Source organism: Salmo salar, chromosome ssa16, assembly GCF_905237065.1.
Source record: "Salmo salar chromosome ssa16, Ssal_v3.1, whole genome shotgun sequence".
Classification (NCBI taxonomy): domain Eukaryota; kingdom Metazoa; phylum Chordata; class Actinopteri; order Salmoniformes; family Salmonidae; genus Salmo; species Salmo salar.
This window is the reverse complement of record NC_059457.1, coordinates 54250473-54276364: the sequence shown is the minus strand read 5'-3', so window position 1 is coordinate 54276364 and position 25892 is coordinate 54250473. Positions and strand designations below refer to the sequence as shown.

The window sequence follows — 25892 nt, the reverse complement described above, 5'->3', positions numbered from 1 at the left end:
TAGTGGAAGGTTAGACTGGGGGTAGTGGAAGGTTAGACTGGGGGTAGTGGAACGTTAGACTGGGGGTAGTGGAAGGTTAGACTGGGGGGTAGTGGAAGGTTAGACTGGGGGTAGTGGAACGTTAGACTGGGGGTAGTGGAAGGTTAGACTGGGGGTAGTGGAAGGTTAGACTGGGGGTAGTGGAACGTTAGACTGGGGGTAGTGGAAGGTTAGACTGGGGGGTAGTGGAAGGTTAGACTGGGGGGTAGTGGAAGGTTAGACTGGGGTAGTGGAAGGTTAGACTGGGGGTAGTGGAACGTTAGACTGGGGGGTAGTGGAACGTTAGACTGGGGGGTAGTGGAACGTTAGACTGGGGGGTAGTGGAACGTTAGACTGGGGGGTAGTGGAACGTTAGACTGGGGGGTAGTGGAACGTTAGACTGGGGGGTAGTGGAAGGTTAGACTGGGGGTAGTGGAAGGTTAGACTGGGGGTAGTGGAGGTTAGACTGGGGGTAGTGGAGAATTTGACTGGGGGGTAGTGGAAGGTTAGACTGGGGGTAGTGGAGAATTTGACTGGGGGGTAGTGGAACGTTAGACTGGGGGTAGTGGAATGTTAGACTGGGGGTAGTGGAACGTTAGACTGGGGGTAGTGGAACGTTAGACTGGGGGTAGTGGAACGTTAGACTGGGGGCTCATGTGTCAAATGGAGAACAGGGGAGATGAGAGGCAGGCCGATGTCAGAGTTATCGATTTGCATGGCTGATTGTGATGCGGGGTGTGTGTGTGTGTGTTTGTACATGTACGTGCATGCGTGTGTCAGGCCTGTACATCACGACACCCTGCAGACAGAGAAGGAGATTCAGGAGAGAGATAAACAGAAAGGAAGAGCGTGTAGTTTAGGAATGATCTGGAAGTCTAAGAAGAAAAGACATTGAGCGAAACAGGAGTATTCTTCATGTCACCACCTCCCTACAGTGCACGGCGTTGAATGTGTGCCCACCTTTTAAAAGGTGTGCGAGCGAGCACAGTAAATCTATTGGCGGGTGTGTGGTTAAAAACTAATTTGTTTGCCTCTGGCAGCTCAAGGGCAAATCCCTGGCGACTGGGCCTGATAAAATGCTCTCTAATCATGTTCACCGGAAACCACAGTGGATAAATCTCCCTGTTGTCTCTCTCTCTTTTTCCTTCTTTACTATTTATCTCTCTATTGCTCTAGCTCTCTCTTTCTCTCTCGCTCTCTCTCTCTTTCTGTCTCTCTCTCTCTCCCTCTCTCTCTTTCTGTCTCTCTCTCTCTCTCCCTCTCTCTCTCTGATTTTCTCTGTTTGTCAACCTGTACATCTCTCCCTCTCGCTCTCTCCCTCTCTCTCTCTCTCTCCCTCTCTCTCTCTCTGTCTCTCTCTTTTTCTCTCGCCCTCTCCCTCTCTCCCTCTATCACTCTCTCTCTCCCTGGGTACTTTCTGTGTATGTCTACCTGCACATCTCTCTCTCCTTGTCCTCCCCCTCTTGTATTATTGTTGTATTCCCGCTCTCTCTCCTAGTCTAAAGGTCCTTGAGCCCTATACTCTGCATGAGAGGTTAAGAGACAGAAACGAAGATAGTACAGGAGAGAAAGAGAAGGCAAAAAGAGAGGGCGAGAGAGAGCGATAGAGGGAGAGAGGGAGAGGGTGAGAGAAAAGTGAGACAGAGACGGAGAGAGAGAGAGCAAGAGAGACAAAGAAAGATGGAATGAGAGCGAGAGAAAAAGAGAGACAGAGAGAGAGAGAGACGAAGAGAGAGAAAGAGAGAGGGAGGGAGAGAGAGAGAGACAGAGAGAGAGAAGCGAGAGAGAAGAGAGACAGAGAGTGAGAAAAGGTCAACCAGTGAAGAACAAACATCATTGTAAATACAACCCATATTTTTGCATATTTATTTTCTCTTTTGTACTTGGAACTATTTGTGCATCGCTACAACACTGTATATAGACATAATATGACATTTCTAACGTCTTAATTCTTTTGGAACTTCTGTGAGTGTAATGTTTACTGTTCATTTTTATTGTTTATTTCACTTTTGTATATTATCTACTTCACTTTCTTTGGCAATGTAAACATATATTTCCCATGCCAATAAAGCCCATTGAATTGAAAGAGAGAGAGAGCGAGCGAGCGAGAGAGCAAGAGAGAGAGCGAGAGAGAGAGAGAGGGAGAGAGAGAGAGATCTGCAAAAAAGAAGCCTGCAGGATGAGCATTTTATCTGACCCCCCACACCCCCTTAGCTAGGTTAGTGCCCTTCAAACACGATAATTCATAATGAACATGAAAGAAGAAAAAAAAAACACGCATTGCACAACTAGCATGTTGCTAACACGTTCATAACTAGACTAGTGGTGTTAGGGAAAAACGCTGTCGCTTCCTGTTACTCTGGTAGCCATTGCTTTGGGTGATTAATGATTGAAAAACAAACACACTCAGTGATAATGAACACGGCTCAGCAGGCTAATGCAGCTTATGCACCAATATTTAACCTTCACACAGAGGGCAACGGTGTTGATCGTGACAAGACCCAGTCCCACAATGCTATCATTGACCTCATTTCCACTAGTTTCCAAATGATACTTTCAACAGGAAGCAAACATACCCAGGAGCAACATGGAACACGTTGAACCAAAACAACCTTGACACTGACGAGTGAGCTGGCGGATCATGCTAATCAACATTTGCTCTCTCACCTTCCTCTCCCTTTTTTCATTAACGCACCAAGACGGCTCCATTCATCTTTTAACAGGACAGTTTAGTGAGATATAGAAAGATAGAGCCGCCTGTTGCCTGTGCTGTGCTTTCCTGTGTTTTCCTCGCTGCCTCCTAACTCATCACCTTTCCTGTGCTGCTCGCTGCCTCCTAACTCATCACCTTTCCTGTGCTGCTCGCTGCCTCCTAACTCATCACCTTTCCTGTGCTGCTCGCTGCCTCCTAACTCATCACCTTTCCTGTGCTGCTCGCTGCCTCCTAACTCATCACCTTTCCTGTGCTGCTTGCTGCCTCCTAACTCATCACCTTTCCTGTGCTGCTCGCTGCCTCCTAACTCATCACCTTTCCTGTGCTGCTTGCTGCCTCCTAACTCATCACCTTTCCTGTTCGGCGCGCTGCCTCCTAACTCATCACCTTTCCTATGCTGAACGCTGCCTCCTAACTCATCACCTTTCCTGTGCTGCTCGCTGCCTCCTAACTCATCACCTTTCCTGTGCTGCTCGTTGCCTCCTAACTCATCACCTTTCCTGTGCTGCTCGCTGCCTCCTAACTCATCACCTTTCCTGTGCTGCTCGCTGCCTCCTAACTCATCACCTTTCCCTGTGCTGCTCGCTGCCTCCTAACTCATCACCTTTCCCTGTGCTGCGCGCTGCCTCCTAACTCAACACCAGAGTTATAAACTCGGATAGGGAGTCTACAAAGGGCACCGATTGACTATGTTATGACACTTTCCATCAGAGAAACGACGTGGTCCTGGTAGCGTTGAGAACACATTACATCTATACCAGAGGAAGCTGATGACGGGCTCATTGTAACGACTGGAATGGAAAAATTGGAACGGAGTCAAACGTGGTTTCATTCATTCCATTCCAGCCGTTACAATGAGCCCGTCCTCCTATAGCTCCTCCCACCAGCCTCCACTGATCTATACCAAATCCATTATCCATTAGTGGTGCAGTAAACTGGATGAATTAGAAAAAGGCCGGCTATTGGCATGTTACTGGGAAGTAAAGTTTGTTTCCAAGTGGCAGGGAAGTGTGTGTGTGTGTGTGTGTGAGTGTGTGTGTCAGGTGTGTGTGTGTGTGTGTGTGTGTGTGTGTGTGTGTGTGTGTGTGTGTGTGTGTGTGTGTGTGTGTCTGTGTCTTTGTGTGTCAGTGTGTGTGTGTCAGTATGTGTCGGTATTTGTCAGTGTGTGTGTGTGTGTGTGTGTGTGTGTGTGTGTGTGTGTGTGTATCAATGTGTGTCGGTGTGTGAGTGCATGTGCAAGCATTAAGGAGTTCAGAGGAAGCTTTACGCTAGCGTGTGTTTTCCTCTGAGTGGTGTGTTAGTAATTTGGGATGACAGTGTGTGCATGCTGGTTAAAACCCCCTCTTTCTCCACCGTTGGCGGTGCTCTCCAGGGGGAAAACTAACACAAAACCAGCACCAGTGAGAGCTGTCAATCATGAGGGAAGCTGTAGTTTATCACAAAAGCTCAGAGAGAGTGCCAAGATAACACACGGACATACTGTACACACACACACACACACACACACACACACACACACACACACACACACACACACAACAACCAAAACAGTAACAACAACAACAACAACAACATCAACCACCGACATTCAAAGACATTCAGTAACAAGCTAAAAATTGAAATGAGTGTGTTTTCATTGGAGCTGTGTTTAACCCAGTCCACTTTATCTGTGTACTTCCACTGGCTATTGGACTCACACTGTTTAATCTCTCTCTCACTCTCAGCTTGCAGCCCGGGCACGTTCAAATCCAAGCAGGGCGAGGGTTTCTGCACACCCTGCCCACCCAACAGCCGTACAAGCTCTGGCGCAGCCAACGTATGCTCCTGCAGAAACGGCTTCTACCGCTCAGACACAGACTCACCAGACAACGCCTGCACCAGTAAGCGGCATGCTAGCATATACCCATAGACTTCCAGTCATTGCACCTGTAAACAGGATGCTAGCATATACCCATAGACTTCCAGTCATTGCACCAGTAAACGGGATGCTAGCATATACCCATAGACTTCCAGTCATTGTACCTGTAAACGGGATGCTAGCATATACCCATAGACTTCCAGTCGTTGCACCAGTAAACGGCATGCTAGCATATACCCATAGACTTCCAGTCATTGCACCTGTAAACGGCATGCTAGCATATACCCATAGACTTCCAGTCATTGCACCTGTAAACGGCATGCTAGCATATACCCATAGACTTCCAGTCATTGCACCTGTAAATGGCATGCTAGCATATACCCATAGACTTCCAGTCATTGCACCTGTAAACGGCATGCTAGCATATACCCATAGACTTCCAGTCATTGCACCTGTAAATGGCATGCTAGCATATACCCATAGACTTCCAGTCATTGCACCTGTAAATGGCATGCTAGCATATACCCATAGACTTCCAGTCATTGCACCTGTAAACGGCATGCTAGCATATACCCATAGACTTCCAGTCATTGCACCAGTAAACGGGATGCTAGCATATACCCATAGACTTCCAGTCATTGCACCAGTAAATGGCATGCTAGCATATACCCATAGACTTCCAGTCATTGCACCTGTAAATGGCATGCTAGCATATACCCATAGACTTCCAGTCATTGCACCTGTAAATGGCATGCTAGCATATACCCATAGACTTCCAGTCATTGCACCAGTAAACGGGATGCTAGCATATACCCATAGACGTCCAGTCATTGCACCTGTAAACAGGATGCTAGCATATACCCATAGACGTCCAGTCATTGCACCTGTAAACAGGATGCTAGCATATACCCATAGACGTCCAGTCATTGCACCAGAAAGCGGCATGCTAGCATATACCCATAGACTTCCAGTCATTGCACCAGAAAGCGGCATGCTAGCATATACCCATAGACTTCCAGTCATTGCACCAGAAAGCGGCATGCTAGCATATACCCATAGACGTCCAGTCATTGCACCAGAAAGCGGCATGCTAGCATATACCCATAGACTTCCAGTCATTGCACCAGAAAGCGGCATGCTAGCATATACCCATAGACTTCCAGTCATTGCACCAGAAAGCGGCATGCTAGCATATACCCATAGACTTCCAGTCATTGCACCAGAAAGCGGCATGCTAGCATATACCCATAGACTTCCAGTCATTGCACCAGAAAGCAGGATTCTAACATATACCCATAGACGTCCAGTCATTGCACCAGTAAACAGGATGCTAGCATATACCCATAGACGTCCAGTCATTGCACCAGTAAACAGGATGCTAGCATATACCCATAGACTTCCAGTCATTGCACCAGTAAACAGGATGCTAGCATATACCCATAGACTTCCAGTCATTGCACCAGTAAACGGCATGCTAGCATATACCCATAGACGTCCAGTCATTGCACCAGAAAGCGGACCATTTTGCAACTCATTGAGTTACTGTGTGCATAAATACGTTTTCCAAACAAACAACAAACAGGAGAATATGTTGCTCAAGGGCCTGTATAGAGTCAGGTTGTGGGTAACACTGAAGAAATGACTCCTTTCTCTCTGAACTATGGGCTCCCCTCAGCACCTGTATCACTCCTCTCTGAAGGGTCTGACAACATTCCCACATTGCTACGTGTACAACAAACCTAACAACCTCTAACCTGACGTTATCGCTGCCGTTTTACCCACCGTAGTCTATACGTCTGTAGAGCCGCTACCTCGCTCTGGCAGAGTGGAGGAATCTATCTAGTGGATGTGTCTTAGTTAAGAGCATGGAGAGCATACACACACACACACACACACACACACACACACACACACACACACACACACACACACACACACACACACACACACACACACACACACACACACACACACACACACACAGGAACTAATCCTTTCACTGGTGGTGATTCTCCCAAAGTGCTGCCAGAGATATGGCTCCCTAGCTGTTCGTATCCCAAAGTGCTGCCAATAATTGGATAAGAATTGCTTCGCCGCTGCCAATAGTCTCTCTCGTCCCCCTTAGCTGTTTCCACACACACAAATATGCGTGCACAAGCTGGCATGCACATGCACGCACATAAACACCCTCTCACACACGCTCTCCTCCTCACAGAAAGAACCGCCACGTCCATTTATTTTATTTGGAGCTTTCTCCAAGCAGAGAGAAGGGAACTCACCTCATCTAGCACCTCTAGCATCAAAGTCCTAATGAAATAGAATATATTACATTCTAATCCTTGTTATATTTGATGTCCTGTGGAATTGTTCAACATTGATGCTTTGGCAATCATTTTGTCATGACAATAAAGCATTTTTAAATTTAAAATATATATTTTTCTCTTTTCTTCCTCCCACAGCCGTCCCCTCGGCCCCGCGCAGCGTCATCTCCAACGTCAATGAGACCTACCTCGTCCTGGAGTGGAGCGAGCCTCGTGACTCGGGCGGCCGCGACGACATCTTCTACAACGTCATCTGCAAGAAGTGCCTGCCCGAGCGCGGCATGTGCTCGCGCTGCGACGACAATGTAGAAATCTCGCCGCGCCACCTGGGTCTGACGCAGCGGCGCGTGGCAGTCCGCAACCTGCAGGCCCACACCCAGTACAGCTTTGAGATCCAGGCAGTCAACGGTGTGTCGAATAAGAACCCGTACACGCCGCAGTTCTCCGCCGTCAATATCACCACCAACCAAGCCGGTAGGTAGAAGCTTGACTGTTGCATTGGATCGGATATAACTTTATTATTGCATTGTGAAACAAACAAAAGATGTACAGAAAGAGAACAAGGTCAGCCACAGAGCAACAACCCCAGGATTAATTAGCGTAAAGTGCCTTTCTCAAGGGCACACAGGCACCGTGCTACAATCGGTGCTGCATTTTACGATACAATTGGTTAAGATGGTGGTTGCGTCAAATCAAATTCAAGCTTTTATATATATACAGCAAATTTCAGACATGGAATGCAACACAATGGTGCTTCACAGGAAAAATGAATAAAAAGCTATGAAAATAAAAGCTGGAATATTTAGTACACAGCAAACAAGATAAAAGGGAAAATAAATAGTATTTTTCAGCAGCAATGCAGGTAAAAGTAGACATTTGTTCTGATAGCTACAATCCCTCTGTATGTACAGTGCCTTGCAAATGTGTTAACTCCCATGGCTTTTTCCTATTTTGTTTCATTACAACCTGTAATTTAAGTTATTTTTGGGGATTTCATGTAATGGACATACACAAAAAAGTCCAAAATTGGTGAAGTGAAATGAAAAAAATAACTTGTTTCAAAAAATGATGAAAAAGAAAAATCTTAAAAGTGGTGCGTGCATATGTATTCACCCTCTTCGCTATGAAGCCCCTAAATAAGATCTGGTGCCACCAATTACCTTCAGAAGTCACATAATTAGTTAAATAAAGTCCTCCTGTGTGCAATCTAAGTGTCACATGATCTGTCACATGATCTCAGTATGCAAGGGGCACGACCAAGCAAGCGGCACTATGAAGACCAAGGAGCTCTCCAAACAGGTCAGGGACAAAGTTGTGGAGAAGTACAGATCAGGGTTGTGTTATAAAAACATATCCAAAACTTTGAATATCCCACGGAGCACCATTAAATCCATTATTAAAATATGAAAAGAATACGGCACCACAACAAACCTGCCAAGAGAGGGCCGCCCACCAAAACTCACGGACCAGGCAAGGAGAGCATTAATCAGAGAGGCAACAAAGAGACCAAAGATAACCCTGAAGTAGCCGCAAAGCTCCACAGCGGAGAATGGAGTATCTGTCCATCGGACCACTTTAACCCGTACACTCCACAGCGCTGGGCTTTACAGAAGAGTGGCCAGAAAAAAGCCATTGCTTAAAGAAAAAAATAAGCAAACACGTTTAGTTTTCACCAAAAGGCATGTGGGAGACTCCCCAAGCATATGAAGAAGGTACTTTGGTCAGATGAGACAAAAATTTTGCTTTTTTTCCATCAAGGAAAAAGCTATGTCTGGCGCAAACCCAACACCTCTCATCACCCCCGAGAACTTCATCCCCACAATGAAACATGGAGGTGGTAGCATGCTATGGGCATGTTTTTTATCGGCAGGGACTTGGAAACTGGTCAGAATTGAAGGAATGATGGATGGCACTAAATACAGGGAAATTCCTGAGGGAAACCTGTTTCAGTCTTCCAGAGATTTGAGACTGGGACAGAGGTTCACCTTCCAGCAGGACAATGACCTTAAGCATACTGCTAAAGCAACACTCAAGTGGTTTTAAGGGGAAACATTTACATGTCTTGGAATGGCCTAGTCAAAGCCCAGACCCCAATCCAATTGAGAATCTGTGGTATGACTTAAAGATTGCTGTACACCAGCAGAACCCATCCAACTTGAAGGAGCTGGAGCAGTTTTGCCTTGAAGAATTTGAAAAAATCCCAGTGGCTAAATGTGCCAAGCTAATAGAGACATACCCCAAGAGACTTGCAGCTGTAATTGCTGTAAAAAAGTGGCTCTACAAAGTATTGACTTTCGGCGGGTGAATAGTTATGCACGCTCAAGTTTTCTGTTGTTTTGTCTTATTTGTTTTACCATTTTTATTTTATTTTGCTTCTTCAAAGTTGTAGTCATGTTGTGTAAATCAAAATATACAACCCCCCCAAAAATCCATTTTAATTCCAGGTTGTAAGGCAACAAAATAGGAAAAATGCCAAGGAGGGTGAATACTTTCGCAAGCCACTGTAAGTATGGGTTACATACAGTATGCATTTTAAGTGAGGATTAAGAAGAAAAACAATTAAATTAGCTTTTACCGAAGGACCTTTCCACAGCACTTGGCACACACCGCCACGAATAACAACAGTGAGGCAGTGCTTCGTGTATGACTAGGCATTCAACCTGCAGTGTTCTGCCCACTAGGATCAACCCACTGTTAACCCAGGGCATCTTCAGTAACTACCTAGCTAACCCATTTGGTTCCTTGGATTTTGTGGGATCAACCCACTGCTAACTGGTTTCCCTCTAGTTTCACATTGATTGTGGGGAACGAAGTCAAGTATTTCCTGACGTAAAACATAATGTTTTTTTAAATGTTCTGAGAACAGAAGTGAAAATGTCACCTCTTCTGGGAATGTTTATTTTTAGGTTGCAGGATGTTCTGAGAACATTTACTCTGGTTCCAGGGAGGTTCTGAGAACATTTTACTCTGGTTCCAGGGAGGTTCTGAGAACATTTTACTCTGGTTCCAGGGAGGTTCTGAGAATGTTTTACTCTGGTTCCAGGGAGGTTCTGAGAACGTTTTACTCTGGTTCCAGGGAGGTTCTGAAAATGTTTTATTCTGGTTCCAGGGAGGTTCTGAGAACGGTTTACTCTGGTTCCTTGAAAGTTTTCCTGGGAGGTTTTATTAACGTTCTGAGAACTAAATTATAGGTTATTTGAAGGTTTCTTAATAACTTCCTTAAAACTTTCATTCAATGTTTCAGTAAGACTTTTAATAACACTGCTAGCTTATTTTCTGTAACTTTTTGAACTCCAAGCACAAATAGGACACATAGAAATTAATTTCCTTAGGCGCTAACCATGCAAACACATAAATTTTTTTATTGTGACACGGCATCAGTGAGATTAAAACCTATAATCTTATATTTTCTGTCCATGGAAATGTTTCATTACGCCACCAGGATGGAGCTATAATGCCATGTTTATGAATACAAAGCTGTTAATTTTAGTCTATTCAAACAGACACAATTTCAAAGGAAACAAGCACTCATTAAGATCAGGTGTGGCCAATTAATGGGCACGGTCAAAACACCTGAACAACTTAACAAGATAGAGGAAAGAGAGAGTTTTGTTGATGCTGAGAATGGAAATTGTATGTATTTAAATAACATTCTTAGACATTCTCTGAACATTAGAAAAGTTTTTATGGACATTTTTCTTAACATTCTGAAAACGGAATGTATGTTAAATAATTCTCGAAACAATTTGAGAACATGACTTTAAATAGAACCATGAGGAAACCTGTAGGAAACAAAGTACTGAAATTCCCACAGAAGAACAATGTTTCTAAACGTTCTTTGAACATATGGTTCTCAGAATGTTTTGTGCTAGCTGGGTAGGCCACCATAGCGGTCTGCACCACTAAGACCCATTCAGTTTTTTTCTATGCATCTGAGAAGATGCAGGCTAGGCTAACCTCTTTTTGGGATAGATGATGAGTTAAGTGGAATGTGTAGTGTGTATTGAGTTTGCCTTGCTCTGTAGTGGACGTCCTTATACCGTTTTGAGTTTGGCCTGTGTCTGTTGCGTTAGGGACAGAGATATATGTTGAATTTTCCCTAGTTTAGGCCAATAACTAGGGTCTGATGGATAGCTGGGGTTTGTGTGTAAGTTTGTGTGTAGACTTTGCCCTGGTGTAGGCCGATAGCTGGGTTCTGATGGGTAGCTGGTTTTTGCCTATGGGTCTTTACGTTAAGTATTTTCTACAGACAGGCTTAGAGAGAACGGATTATCCTTCTCCACAGTCGTGTTCCTTGTTCCTCCCATCCCTTCTGTTTCTCCTCAAAGCCTAAGGAAAGGAATGGGAATGACCCACTGTTTGTGCCTGGGGGTCCTGTGGGGATCTCCAGGTCCCGTAGTCCCCCATTGTTGCCCAAGGGTCAGGCACCGGGGGCCACAGGGGTGACAGAGACTCCTGTCCAACACCGTGCACCCCCCCGAAGGAGTGCAGGTCAGGGGGGAGGACGAGGGGGGGGCAGATATGTACCAGTGTGGGGGGGCTGAGCCCACCATGGTTACAGGTTAGTGTGGGGGGGCTCAGCCCACCATGGTTACAGGTTAGTGTGGGGCTCAGCCCACCATGGTTACAGGTTAGTGTGGGGGGGCTCAGCCCACCATGGTTACAGGTTAGTGTGGGGCTCAGCCCACCATGGTTACAGGTTAGTGTGGGGCCCAGCCCACCATGGTTACAGGTTAGTGTGGGGCCCAGCCCACCATGGTTACAGGTTAGTGTGGGCCCAGCCCACCATGGTTACAGGTTAGTGTGGGGGGGGCTCAGCCCACCATGGTTACAGGTTAGTGTGGGGGGGCTGAGCCCACCATGGATACATGTTAGTGTGGGGGGGGCTCAGCCCACCATGGTTACAGGTTAGTGTGGGGGGGCTGAGCCCACCATGGTTACATGTTAGTGTGGGGCTCAGCCCACCATGGTTACAGGTTAGTGTGGGGGGGCTGAGCCTACCATGGTTACAGGTTAGTGTGGGGGGGCTCAGCCCACCATGGTTACAGGTTAGTGTGGGGGGGCTCAGCCCACCATGGTTACAGGTTAGTGTGGGGCTCAGCCCACCATGGTTACAGGTTAGTGTGGGCTCAGCCCACCATGGTTACAGGTTACTGTGGGGCTCAGCCCACCATGGTTACAGGTTAGTGTGGGGCCCAGCCCACCATGGTTACAGGTTAGTGTGGGGCTCAGCCCACCATGGTTACCAGTTACACCCCAGTGTCTTGGCCAGGAGGAGTCCACTAGGCCCCTTAATCCTCAGGCTAGAGTGACCGGGGAATCTGCCCAGGGAGTATTGTCTGTAGGGAGAGGTTGGAGGTTGGTGGTAGGCTACTACGTGGGGATGGGGTTTTGGGCTTGGGAAGAAAGTGGTGGAGAGAGGAAGAGAGAGAGAGAAGGGGGGAGGGAGAGAGAGAGAGATGGGGGAGAGAGGGAGAGAGGAAGAGAGAGAGGGGGAGAGAGAGAGAGGGAGGAGAGAACGAGAGGGGGGAGGGGGAGAGAGAGGGAGAGGGGGAGGGGAGAGGGGGAGGTCTGGGGTGGTGGTGGTGAAAAAGACAAGAGGAAGAAAGGAGCTCCACGTGAAAGGATCAAAGTACCGGACTAAGGGATTAGAAACCTTTTAACAAAAAGTATTGGAGGGAGAGACGGAGAAACAGAATGTGTGTTTGGGTGGGTGCAATGATACAGGAGGGATGGAAGGAAAATTAGGATACCCGGAGGAGAAGAGGTGGATACCCTGAGGAGAAGAGGTGGATACCCTGAGGAGAAGAGGTGGATACCCTGAGGAGAAGAGGTGGATAGTAGGAGGAGAAGAGGTGGATAGTAGGAGGAGAAGAGGTCGATACTAGCAGTGAATTAACATCCATTTTGTCTTCCCTGTGCCCCGCTCACAGCTCCATCTGCAGTACCTACAGTTCACCTGATGGGGGCCACAGCGAGCACCATGAGTCTTTCCTGGCTGCCCCCTGAGAAACCCAATGGAATCATTCTGGATTATGAGATTAAGTACCATGAGAAGGTAAGCAACAACGTAAATCAACACTTCTTATTTCCACATCCTATTTCACAAGTCTTATTTTTGCATAAATAATATTACCCCATTCACCTCAACAACAACAGTTCCGTCAAAGCCTTAATCCTGTCCTTTCTTTCTTTCTTTCTTTCTTTCTTTCTTTCTTTCTTTCTTTCTTTCTTTCTTTCTTTCTTTCTTTCTTTCTTTCTTTCTTTCTTTCTTTCTTTCTTTCTTTCTTTCTTTCTTTCTTTCTTTCCTTCCTTCGTTCCCCACCCAATATCTTCAGCATTTCTTTCTGTTCACCCCCCGACCTCCTTTTATAAAGTTTAAATGTTTCTGACTCCTACCATAACCTACACGGGGGTCTCCATGTGGATAAGCCTACCTGAGGAGAGAACAAAGTCTCTCAGTGTATCTCTTTTGCTGTCCTGTTGTAGTCGATGATTTAAAGCTCTCCTATGCCTCGTGCTGCCATTCTCCGTCTGTTCGGGAAGATTTGTTGGACGCAGCATGCGCCACACAGTGGGGTGTGGGGAAGGCGATGAATACGGATGATAATGATGAATGAGGGGATGTAGTTTGTTTTCTGATGCATTTCTAAACCGTTCTGTGTGCGTTTGGTTTTGGCAGGACCAGGGAGAAGCCATTGCCCACACCATGACCGCCCAAAGAAGTTCTGCCCGCATCGAGGGGCTGAAGGCCGGCACGCCATACGTGGTCCAGGTCCGGGCCCGCACGGTGGCTGGGTACGGTCGCTACAGCAGCCCCGCCGACTTCAGCACAAACCTGCAAAGTATGTTTGAGTTAACTTTATTGATCCCCAGAGGGGACATTGGGGTTCGTCACCAGCATTGGATACAGTGCATTCAGAAAGTATTCAGATCCCTTGACTTTTTCAAAATTTTGTTACGTTACAGCTTTTTCTAAAATTGATTAAATTAACTTTTTCCCTCATCAATCTACACACAATATCCCATAATGACAAAGCAAAAACAACTTTTTAGAATGTTTGCAAGTGTATATATATATATATATATATATATATATATATATTGGAAAGGCACACACCTGTCTATAGAAGGTCTCACAGTTGACAGTGCATGTCAAAGCAAAACACAAGCAATGGGTTCGAAGGAATTGTCTGTAGAGATCCGAGACAGGATTGTGATGAGGCAAAGATCTGGGGAAGGGTACCAAAAAATGTCTGTAGCGTCGACGATCCCCAAGAACACTGTGGTCTCCATCATTCTTAAATGGAAGAAGTTTGGAACCACCAAGACTCTTCCTAGAGCTGGCCACCCGGCCAAACTGAGCAATCGGGGGAGAAGGGCCTTGGTCAGGGTGGTGACCAACAACCTGATGGTTACTCTGACAGAGCTCCAGAGTTCCTATGTGGAGATGGGAGAACCTTCCAGAAGGACCACCATCTCTGCAGCACTCCACCAATCACGCCTTAATGATAGAGTGGCTGACGGAAGCCACTCCTCAGTAAAAGGCACATGACAGCCGGGTTGGAGTTTGCCAAAAGGCACATAAAGGACTCTCTAACCATGAGAAACAAGATTCTCTGGTCTGATGACACCAAGATTGAACTCTTTGGCCTGAATGCCAAGCATCATGTCTGGATGAAACATGGTACCATCCCTACGGTGAAGCATGGTGGTCGCAGCATCATGCTGTGGGGATGTTTTTCAGTGGCAGGGACTGGGAGACTAGTCATTGATAGAAAGATGAACGGGGCAAAGTACAGAGCGATCCTTGATGAAAACCAGTTCCAGAGCACTCAGGACCTCAGACTGGGGGGAAAGTTCACCTTCCAACAGGACAAAGACCCTAAGCACACAGCCAACGCAGGAGTGGTTTCAGAAAGAGTCTCTGAATGTCCTTGAGTGGCCCAGGTCAGAGCCCAGACTTGAACCTGGGCTCATGCGCAGTGGCCGGGCTCATGCGCAATGTCAAGCGTCCGCTGGAATGGTGTAAAGCTCGCCACCATTGGACTCTGGAGCAGTGGAAACGCGTTCTCTAGAGTGATGAATCACTCTTCACCATCTGGCAATCCAACGGACTAATCTGGGTTTGGCGGATGCCAGGATTACGCTACCTGCCCCAATGCATAGTGCCGACTGTAAAGTTTGGTGGAGGAATAATGGTCTGGGGCTGTTTTTCATGGTTCGGGCTAGGCCGCTTAGTTCCAGTGAAGGGAAATCTTAACGCTAGATCATACACTTACATCCTAGACTATTCTGTGCTTCCAACTTTGTGGCAACAGTTTGGGGAAGGCCCTTTCCTGTTTCAACATGCCAATGCCCCCTTGCACAAAGCGAGGTCCATACAGAAATGGTTTGTTGAGATAGGTGTGGAAGAACTTGACTGGCCTGCACAGAGCCCTGACCTGAACCCCATTGAACACCTTTGGGATGAATTGGAAAGCTGACTGCCCAACATCAGTGGCCGACCTCACTAATGCTCTTGTGGCTGAATGGAAGCGAGTACCCGCAGCGATGTTCCAACATCTAGTGCAAAGCCTTCCCAGAAGAGTGGAGTTTGCTATAGCAACAAATAGGGGACCAACTCCATATTAATGCCCATTATTTTGGAATGAGATGTTGGACGAGCAGGTTTCCACATACTTTTGGGAAAGTAGTCTCCCATTATTTGACATTGTAGATTAGAGCCAGTTTAGCTAGAGTACTGTATCATGAATTTAACAGTCGAAACTGACAATGTACAATGAAAAACTGCCAACAACCTTCCCATACTCTTTGATGCAAAGTGATGAACACAAAGGCATGCCTGTCGTTACATAAGCATGTGGTTTCTGGGAGTAAAGGTAGGAATGGTTTCTAGGGGTAAGGGTAGGAATGGTTTCTAGGGGTAAGGGTAGGAATGGTTTCTAGGTGTAAGGGTAGGAATGGTTTCTAGGTGTAAGGGTAGGAATGGTTTCTAGGTGTAAGGGTAGGAATGGTTTCTAGGTGTAAGGGTAGGAATGGTTTCTAGGGGTAAGGATAGGAATGGTTTCCAGGGGTAAGGGTAGGAATGGTTTCTAGGGGTAAGGGTAGGAATGGTTTCTAGGGGTAAATGTAGGAGTGGTTTCTAGGAGTAAGGGTAGGAATGGTTTCTAGGAGTAAGGATAGGAATGGTTTTTAGGGGTAAGGGTAGGAATGGTTTTTAGGGGTAAGGGTAGGAATGGTTTCTAGGGGTAAGGGTAGGAAGGGTTTCTAGAAGTAAATGTAGGAGTGGTTTCTGGGGTAAGGGTAGTTTCTTTGGGTAACACTCTCGTGCTAACCTGACCTCTAACCTCTTGACCCCTAGGTGACCCAGAGAAGTCTCTTCAGGAGCAGCTGCCCCTCATCGTGGGTTCAGCCACTGCCGGTCTAGTCTTCATCATAGCTGTCGTTGTCATCGCCATCGTCTGCCTCAGGTGAGAATAAGTCGATAATACCCAGTGAACACTTTGTCGTCGAGACAACATGGAAAAAGTGTCTACATCTGACTTTCATTTTCCTTTCAAGGATTTACCTCCATTGATAAAAATGATCAACAGCATTTCACCAAGCTCATTCAATATTACACAATGTGGGCATTTCTTCAGTTTGTGTATCAACACTAACATACTTTTAATTGAGAAAATTGCATATTTCTCGCAATTCCTGGTGTATTTGATTTACAGATTGAAAAATCCCCCACAAAAACAAAATGGAAATGTCAACTTTTGAATGTGTTTACATCCTGAAACCCACAGAAGACACACAGGGACACTCAGGACTGGCGTGCCACCTATGAGGTTTGTGAGTAGGAGATTAGCTCTATCTAGTGAAAAGTCCAAACAGATTTGCCTCCCAAAACCTCGCTAGGCTAGCCCTGCCCAATGGACACAGCATGAGCTGCAGCTGCTAGGAAAAGATTGGCCTGTCTTCATGGTCGTGTCACCGCGCTCGGACGCCAGCTGACCCTACTGAATCCTTTTGACTCCTATTCACTTGTAGGAACTTCAACATCCACTCAGATCCTGTAAAAGCATAGCTCGGCCTCACTGCGGTCATTCAACTCTACGTAGCACTACTAATCTTTTACTGGGAGTCTGCATGTTGATGAAGTGTGCGAGTTTGACACCTTTCCATTTTGGTGGCTGGTACTCACCCACCTCTCGCGGCGGTGGTGGAACTGTTCGGTGTGAGTCGCCCGGTCTGAAGACCAGGGCCCTCGTCACGCTGAACAAACTCCTTCCTACTCTCCTCCCTCATCCCTCTCCTCCTCTCCTCTCTCTCTGTGACTTAGCTTAGAACGCTAGTGTCTGTGTCTTAGCTTAGCACGCTAGTGCCTTTGTGTCTTAGCTAAGCATGCTAGTGTCTTTCTATGTGTCTTAGCTTAGCTCGCTAGTGTCTGTCTCTGTGTCTTAGCATAGCTAGCTAGTGTCTGTCTTTGTGTCTTAGCTTAGCTCGCTAGTGTCTGTCTCTGTGTCTTAGCTTAGCACGCTAGTGTCTGTCTGTGTCTTAGCACGCTAGTGTCTGTCTCTGTGTCTTAGTTTAGCTCACTAGTGTCTCTTTGTGTCTTAGCTTATCTCATTAGTGTCTCTGTGTCTTAGCTTAGCTCGCTAGTGTCTCTCTCTCTGACTTAGTTGAGCTCGCTAGCGTCTCTCTCTCTCTGTCTTAGTTTAGCTTGCTAGCTTCTGCCACGGGAGAAGGAAAAAAAAGTAAAGGGGGAAAAAAGAAAAACTCAGAGCCTCCTCGGCATATTCCGGAACCACATTTGAATTGGAAATGAGATGCAAATCACCGTCGGGTATTATTGCCCCGGTTACTGGTTAGACAACAAAGGAACTACATTAACATGGATTTTCAACGTCCCCCTCCCTCCCCCCATTAATGGACTGATACTGAAGAAAGAAGAGAAAGCAGAGGATGAGTAAAGGAAAAGAGGGGGGGTTAGTTTGAACCCGTGTGCGGGAGGATGTGTTAAGCTGGGTGTTGAGGGAAACAGCTGAGGCTGCCATTGGGAAAGACTTTGTCCTTTACTTCTCGTGTTGGGCCATTATGTTTTCTCTCAGCTTTCATTTCATACATACAAAAAGATTCCTATGTTTTCTACTCGATATAATGTCTTCTTCTGTAGTTTTACTCAAAATTCTGTATTTCTTAGCTTCAAATATAAAGCTAAGTGAGCTTTATCCTAGTGAGAAATGCAGTGTAATTCTCTATTTCTACAGACACAGCTATACTGAAATCTATTTTAACTGACACAGCTATACTGAAATCTATTTTAACTGACACAGCTATACTGAAATCTATTTTAACTGACACAGCTATACTGAAATCTATTTTAACTGACACAACTATACTGAAATCTATTTTAACTGACACAGCTATACTGAAATCTATTTTAACTGACACAGCTATACTGAAATCTATATTAACTGACTCAGCTATACTGAAATCTATATTACCTGACACAGCTATACTGACATCCTTTCCACACTCTCCTGTTCCATTAAGTATTGCTGTATGCGGCACATGACTGACTTTGTGTTTTTACTCTGGTTTGCCCCACAGGAAGCAGAGGAATGGCTCTGAGTCAGAGTACACAGAGAAACTGCAGCAGTACAGTAAGTCTCTACTGCCTATCCTGTCCTACATTATAAGCTATCCCAAGATCCACATTCTAACAGACACTCTCTGAGCTTGACTTTGTCCCTACATTCAACAGAATATATTCTTACACTGCGTGTCAACAGCCGGTTATGTCACAAGCATCCCATTTACAGATAATATGTCCAAAGCCGGTGATGTCATAACCTGCTTTACAATAACAGGCACAGATTACACTGAATTATAGAATTGGTAGTGGCTGTGGAGCTCATTGAAAGTGTGCCTCGACTGTTACATCTTCTGTTAAAGTATTCAGACCCCTTGACTTGTTTCCACATTTTGTTACAGCCTTATTCAAAAATGGATTAAGTAAAACATTTTCCTCATCAATGTACACACAATACCCCATAATGACAAAGTGAAAACAGGTTAAAAAAAAATATATATATTTTAAAAACAGAAATACCTTATTTACATTGGTATTCAGATTCTTTGTTATGAGACTCGAAATTGAGCTCAGGTGCATCCTGTTTCCATTGGTCATCCTTGAGATGTTTCTCCAACTTGATTGGAGTCCACCTGTGGTAAATTCAATTGATTGGAAATTATTTAGAAAGGCACACGCCCGCTTATATAAGGTCCCACAGTTGACAGTACATGTCAGAGCAAAAACCATGCCATGAGGTCGAAGGAATTGTCCATAGAGCTCAGAGACAGGATTGTGTCGAGGCACAGATCTGGGAAGGGTACAGCATGTTGAAGCATGGTGGTGGCAGCATCATGCTGTGGGGATGTTTTTCAGCGGCAGGGACTGGGAGACTAATCAGGATTGAGGGAAAGATGAACGGAGCAAAGTGAAGCGATATCCTTGATCAAAACCTTCTCCAGAGCGCTCAAGACCTCAGACTGGGCCGAAGGTTCACCTTCCAGGCAGATCCCGGACTTGAACTAGATCGAACATCTCTAGAGACACCAAGCTTGTAGCGTCATACCCAAGAAGACTCGAGGCTGTAATCACTGCCAAAGGTGCTTCAACATAATACTGAGTAAAGGGTCTGAATACTTATGTAAATGTGATATTTCTGTTTTTTGATGAGGCAAATCTTTCAAAAAATATATTTTAAAAAAGGCTGTAATGTAACAAAATGTGAAAAAAAGTAAAGGGGTCTGAATACTTTCTGAATGCACAGTACATATTGTTTTCAATGGTAACTACTGCTTGACGGCCGTGATTCATGTGATTATTCCCGCTATTGAATCCCCTATAGTCACGCCGGGAATGAAGGTCTATATCGACCCCTTCACCTACGAGGACCCCAACGAGGCCGTCCGAGAGTTCGCGAAGGAGATCGACATCTCCTGCGTGAAGATCGAGGAGGTCATCGGCGCAGGTAACCAACCAAAGCTCCTGAGCTACAGGGGGAAGACTGCTAGTCACCTCCAGGCCATACCGTTAGAGGACTTCACGCCAAGCGGTACTTTCACTCAATTCATCATCCCAACCCCTGCCTCGCCTCGCACCCCCCAGCACTAGCCTCAGTCCCCCCTAATCTAAAATCTGCACTTACGCCCTTGCAAAAAAATGTCCCCCCCCACCCCCCCACCTCTAATTTGCTTCACTCACAACCGTGGCCCCCCAGGTTGGCACCTAAGTGCCAGTATGATTGCTAGCTACTTTCCACACTTTTTGTCCTTTTTAACCTTTTATTTATTTTATTTAACCTTTAACCTTTAAGAACTGCCCATTCCTGATCCTGGAGAGGTGCTCTGTAGTAGGAAGTTATTTTGTTCCTTCAAGTGTCATTAATTCAATCACTTCCATTGGTTAGCTCTTTTACTTGAATGTAACTGACTTAATCATCGTCTAGGAGAGTTGATTGGCTGGTCAAGCAGCTAGAACAGCAGCCTTCCAGGGTCAGGATTGGTCATCTCTGAACCCCTCCTTCCCAATTTTGCTTGAGGGTCAATGTTAAACGGGGCCACTCTAAAGACCCTTTGACCCTTGACCTCATTACCTGGTGGTTTATATCCGTATGTGGTCGTCTTTCTTGTTTCCCTTTTAGATTACCCTTGCTCCTTCCCTCCACCCTTTTTGATGCACTAGTTAGTAATCTTGAAATCATAAATTATTTGATATCTTCAAATATTAGTAATACCGGCTCAGAGTTGAATTCTTGTTTCTGAGCCGAATGAAGACTTGTGATGATGGGAAGTTGGATTTGAGGTTTACGTCACCTGCAGCTGAGCCCCCTCCACTCTACTACTACTACTACTACTACTACTACTACTACTACCACCACTACGAGGGCTTAACATCTACTGCTGCGTCTTGAACCCGTCGCTTCCCAGCCTTCGCCTTAAGTGACGAACCCCAACCCCTGTCTCCCCTCCCCTTTACCCTCCCTCCCACTGATCCTCCCTCCCTACCTCCTTCCCCCCTCCATCCACCACCTCTCTCCCTCCCTCCCTCCCTCCCTCACTTCCCTTGTTTCTCTTTCTCTCACACACTCTCGCACCTGGTTGGCGTATTAGGCCCGAGACGCAAAGCCTCCACAACCGCCAAGCTTCTCTCTCCTCCTATCTCTTCTTCTGACCCCGCCCCCGATCCCTCAGAAGCCTAATCTACCCAACTACAACCCCCACCCCCACCTATACCTCTACCCTCCCACCTCTACCCTCTCACCTCTGTCTCTACCCTCCCACCTCTGTCTCTACCCTCCCACCTACACCTCTACCCTCCCACCTACACCTCTACCCTCCCACCTACACCTCTACCCTCCCACCTACACCTCTACCCTCCCACCTACACCTCTACCCTCTCACCTCTGTCTCTACCCTCTCACCTCTGTCTCTACCCTCCCACCTCTACTCTACCCTCTCACCTCTACCCTCTCACCTCTGTCTCTACCCTCCCACCTCTGTCTCTACCCTCCCACCTCTACCCTCTCACCTCTGTCTCTACCCTCCCACCTCTGTCTCTACCCTCCCACCTCTGTCTCTACCCTCCCACCTCTGTCTCTACCCTCCCACCTCTGTCTCTACCCTCCCACCTCTCTCTACCCTCCCACCTCTACTCTACCCTCCCACCTCTGTCTCTACCCTCCCACCAATACCTCTACCCTCCCACCAATACCTCTACCCTCCCACCTCTCTCTACCCTCCCACCTCTCTCTACCCTCCCACCTACACCTCTACCCCCCACCAATACCTTTACTCTCCCACCTATAACTCTACCTATACCCCCACCTCTGTCTCTACCCTCCCACCTGTACCTCTACCCACACCTATACCTCTAACACTACCCTCCCACCTATACCCTCCCACCTCTACCTCTACCCCCACCTCTACCTCTACCCTCCCACCTCTGTCTCTACCCTCCCACCTATACCTAAACCCTCCCACCTCTGTCTCTACCCTCCCACCTCTACTCTACCCTCCCACCTCTGTCTCTACCCTCCCACCTCTACTCTACCCTCCCACCTTTACTCTACCCTCCCACCTCTACTCTACCCTCCCACCTATACCTCTACCCTCCCACCTATACCTCTACCCTCCCACCTCTGTCTCTACCCTCCCACCTCTGTCTCTACCCTCCCACCTCTACTCTACCCTCCCACCTCTACTCTACCCTCCCACCTATACCTCTACCCTCCCACCTCTGTCTCTACCCTCCCACCTCTGTCTCTACCCTCCCACCTGTCTCTACCCTCCCACCTCTGTCTCTACCCTCCCACCTGTACCTCTACCCTCCCACCTGTACCTCTACCCTCCCACCTGTACCTCTACCCTCTCACCTCTACTCTACCCTCCCACCTCTACTCTACCCTCCCACCTCTGTCTCTACCCTCCCACCTCTGTCTCTACCCTCCCACCTCTGTCTCTACCCTCCCACCTCTGTCTCTACCCTCCCACCTCTACTCTACCCTCCCACCTATACCTCTACCCTCCCAACTCTACTCTACCCTCCCACCTCTGTTTCTACCCTCCCACCTCTGTCTCTACCCTCCCACCTCTGTTTCTACCCTCCCACCTCTGTCTCTACCCTCCCACCTCTGCCTCTACCCTCCCACCTGTACCTCTACCCTCCCAACTCTACTCTACCCTCCCAACTCTGTCTCTACCCTCCCACCTCTACTCTACCCTCCCACCTCTGTCTCTACCCTCCCACCTCTGTCTCTACCCTCCCACCTCTACTCTACCCTCCCACCTCTACCTCTACCCTCCCACCTCTACTCTACCCTCTCACCTCTGTCTCTACCCTCCCACCTGTACCTCTACCCTCCCACCTGTACCTCTACCCTCCCAACTCTGTCTCTACCCTCCCACCTCTGTCTCTACCCTCCCACCTCTGTCTCTACCCTCCCACCTCTGTCTCTACCCTCCCACCTCTGTCTCTACCCTCCCACCTCTACTCTACCCTCCCACCTCTGTCTCTACCCTCCCACCTCTACTCTACCCTCCCACCTCTACTCTACCCTCCCACCTCTACTCTACCCTCCCACCTCTACTCTACCCTCCCACCTCTGTCTCTACCCTCCCACCTCTGTCTCTACCCTCCCTCCTCTACTCTACCCTCCCACCTCTACTCTACCCTCCCACCTCTACTCTACCCTCCCACCTCTACTCTACCCTCCCACCTCTACTCTACCCTCCCACCTCTGTCTCTACCCTCCCACCTCTGTCTCTACCCTCCCTCCTCTACTCTACCCTCCCACCTCTACTCTACCCTCCCACCTCTACTCTACCCTCCCACCTCTGTCTCTACCCTCCCTCCTCTACTCTACCCTCCCACCTCTACCTCTACCCTCCCACCTCTACTCTACCCTCCCACCTCTGTCTCTACCCTCCCACCTGTACCTCTACCCTCCCACCTCTACCTCTACCCTCCCAACTCTGTCTCTACCCTCCCACCTCTGTCTCTACCCTCCCACCTCTGTCTCTACCCTCCCACCTCTGTCTCTACCCTCCCACCTCTGTCTCTACCCTCCCACCTCTGTCTCTACCCTCCCACCTCTGTCTCTACCCTCCCACCTCTGTCTCTACCCTCCCACCTCTACTCTACCCTCCCACCTCTACTCTACCCTCCCACCTATACTCTACCCTCCCACCTCTGTCTCTACCCTCCCACCTCTGTCTCTACCCTCCCTCCTCTACTCTACCCTCCCACCTCTACCCTCCCACCTCTACTCTACCCTCCCACCTCTGTCTCTACCCTCCCACCTCTGTTTCTACCCTCCCACCTGTACCTCTACCCTCCCACCTCTACCTCTACCCTCCCACCTCTACTCTACCCTCCCACCTCTGTCTCTACCCTCCCACCTCTGTCTCTACCCTCCCACCTCTGTCTCTACCCTCCCACCTCTGTCTCTACCCTCCCACGTGTACCTCTACCCTCCCACCTCTACTCTACCCTCCCACCTCTGTCTCTACCCTCCCACCTCTACTCTACCCTCCCACCTCTACCCTCCCACCTCTACTCTACCCTCCCACCTCTGCCTCTACCCTCCCACCTCTACCTCTATTTCAACCTATACATCTACCCTCCCACCTCCCTCACTCTCTTACTGACTACCCCAAACTACCCACGTCCACCCACTTTAAGCTTTTAGTTTTCCCTCAGACAACCCCCACTCTCCCCCTCATCTCGCTTTCCCCCTTTTCTCTACTGTTCCTAGCCACCGTTCACCCCGAGCCCCCCTCTCTCTGCCTCCCGCTTCCCTTCCCTGGCTCCTTGTTTCTAACCAGTAAACTGTCCCTCTCCCCTCTCTCCCCCACTCTCCTCCACTCCATCCGATCCTTCCTCTCTTCCCCCCACCATATCTCTCTCTCTCTTTCGCTGTCTCCCATTCCTCGCTCTCGCAGGAGAGTTTGGGGAGGTGTGTCGTGGGCGTCTGAAGCTGCCTGGGCGACGGGAGATCATTGTGGCTATCAAGACACTCAAGGTGGGCTACACCGACAGGCAGAGGCGGGACTTCCTGAGCGAAGCGAGCATCATGGGACAGTTTGACCACCCGAACATCATCCGGTTGGAGGGCGTGGTCACCAAGAGCCGACCAGTCATGATCGTCACAGAGTTTATGGAGAACGGAGCGCTGGACTCTTTCTTAAGGGTAAGAGAGCATGTGGAACACACACACACACACACACACACACACACACACACACACACACACACACACACACACACACACACACACACACACACACACACACACGCATCAAAAACCTGCGCTCTATAAAACTGCACAGAGAACTGATGCTCTTGAACACACTTCATAAATGTCTATCTGTAATCGTCACATCATCTGCACCACTACCCAGCAAAAGTACAAGAGCATATCTCCCTGATCTTCTCTATTAATGTCCTCGTATTCCACACCCTCTCCATCTCTTTGGAAAAGGCCCTAACCCTCGTCTGTTGCCAATATCAGACAAACGCGCCGCTCCTCTCGCTATCTCTGACATTTACAGAGGATTCACTCAGCTTATGAATCACTGCCTCTCCCTTAAATTAAATACTGGTTGACACTGAGGAGGAGAAAGAGAGAGATGGAGAGAGAGAAAAGGAGAGAGAAAGAGGGAGGGGGATACAGAGAAAAGGAGAGAGAGGCGGTTTAAGTGGAAACGGAGGGAGAGAGAAGCAAAGGGATAAATGGAGAGATAGTAAGAAAGAGAGCAAGAGATGAACACAGTCAGAGTGACAGAGAGACAGAGAGCAACCAAATAGAGTGGTGAGGAGAGAGAGAGAGAGACAGAGAGACAGAGAGAGAGACAGAGAGAGAGACAGAGAGAGAGACAGAGAGAGAGAGAGACAGAGAGAGAGAGACAGAGAGAGAGAGACAGAGAGAGAGAGACAGAGAGAGAGACAGAGAGAGAGACAGAGGGAGAGACAGAGAGAGGGACAGAGAGAGAGGGACAGAGAGAGAGAGTCAGAGAGAGAGTCAGAGAGAGAGACAGAGAGACAGAGACAGAGAGAGACAGAGAGAGAGACAGAGAGAGAGAGACAGAGAGCAACCAAATAGAGTGGTGAGGAGAGACAGAGATTTTATTACATTTTTTATTTATTAGGATCCCCATTGGCGACAGCTAGTCTTACTGGGGTCAGACACATAATGAAAAGACATTACAGACAAAATACTTGACAATTTACATACATTTAAAAGCATTAACATGTAGTGTGTATCTGTCAGTTCCACATACATGTCAGTACAAACACACAATAAGAAGGTCACATGGGGGAGAGACGTATGTTCCTTGAGGTGTTGCTTTATTTGTTTTTTAAACCAGGTTTGCTGTTCACTTGCCCTACATAAGATGGAAGGGAGTTCCATGCACTCATGGCTCT

At 47.6% G+C, this 25892-nt stretch overlaps 1 protein-coding gene across 15 annotated transcripts in view; it reads left to right on the top strand.

Annotated features, from left to right (window-relative positions):
• Positions 1-25892, top strand: part of LOC106574219 (ephrin type-B receptor 3) — a 111562-nt gene that overhangs the window by 65767 nt on the left and 19903 nt on the right. For 4 of the 15 annotated variants that reach the window (XM_045697429.1, XM_045697427.1, XM_045697428.1 and 1 more), the window contains exons 4-11: positions 4456-4611; positions 7049-7384; positions 12844-12968; positions 13593-13755; positions 16275-16383; positions 18512-18564; positions 19816-19938; positions 24410-24657. In XM_045697429.1, coding sequence (XP_045553385.1) covers positions 4456-4611; positions 7049-7384; positions 12844-12968; positions 13593-13755; positions 16275-16383; positions 18512-18564; positions 19816-19938; positions 24410-24657 — 1313 coding nt within the window. Of the gene's footprint in view, positions 1-4455; positions 4612-7048; positions 7385-12843; positions 12969-13592; positions 13756-16274; positions 16384-16704; positions 16747-18511; positions 18565-19803; positions 20023-24409; positions 24658-25892 lie in introns of all 15 variants that reach the window. The other 11 variants (XM_045697416.1, XM_045697425.1, XM_045697415.1 and 8 more) reach the window with 7 other exon arrangements.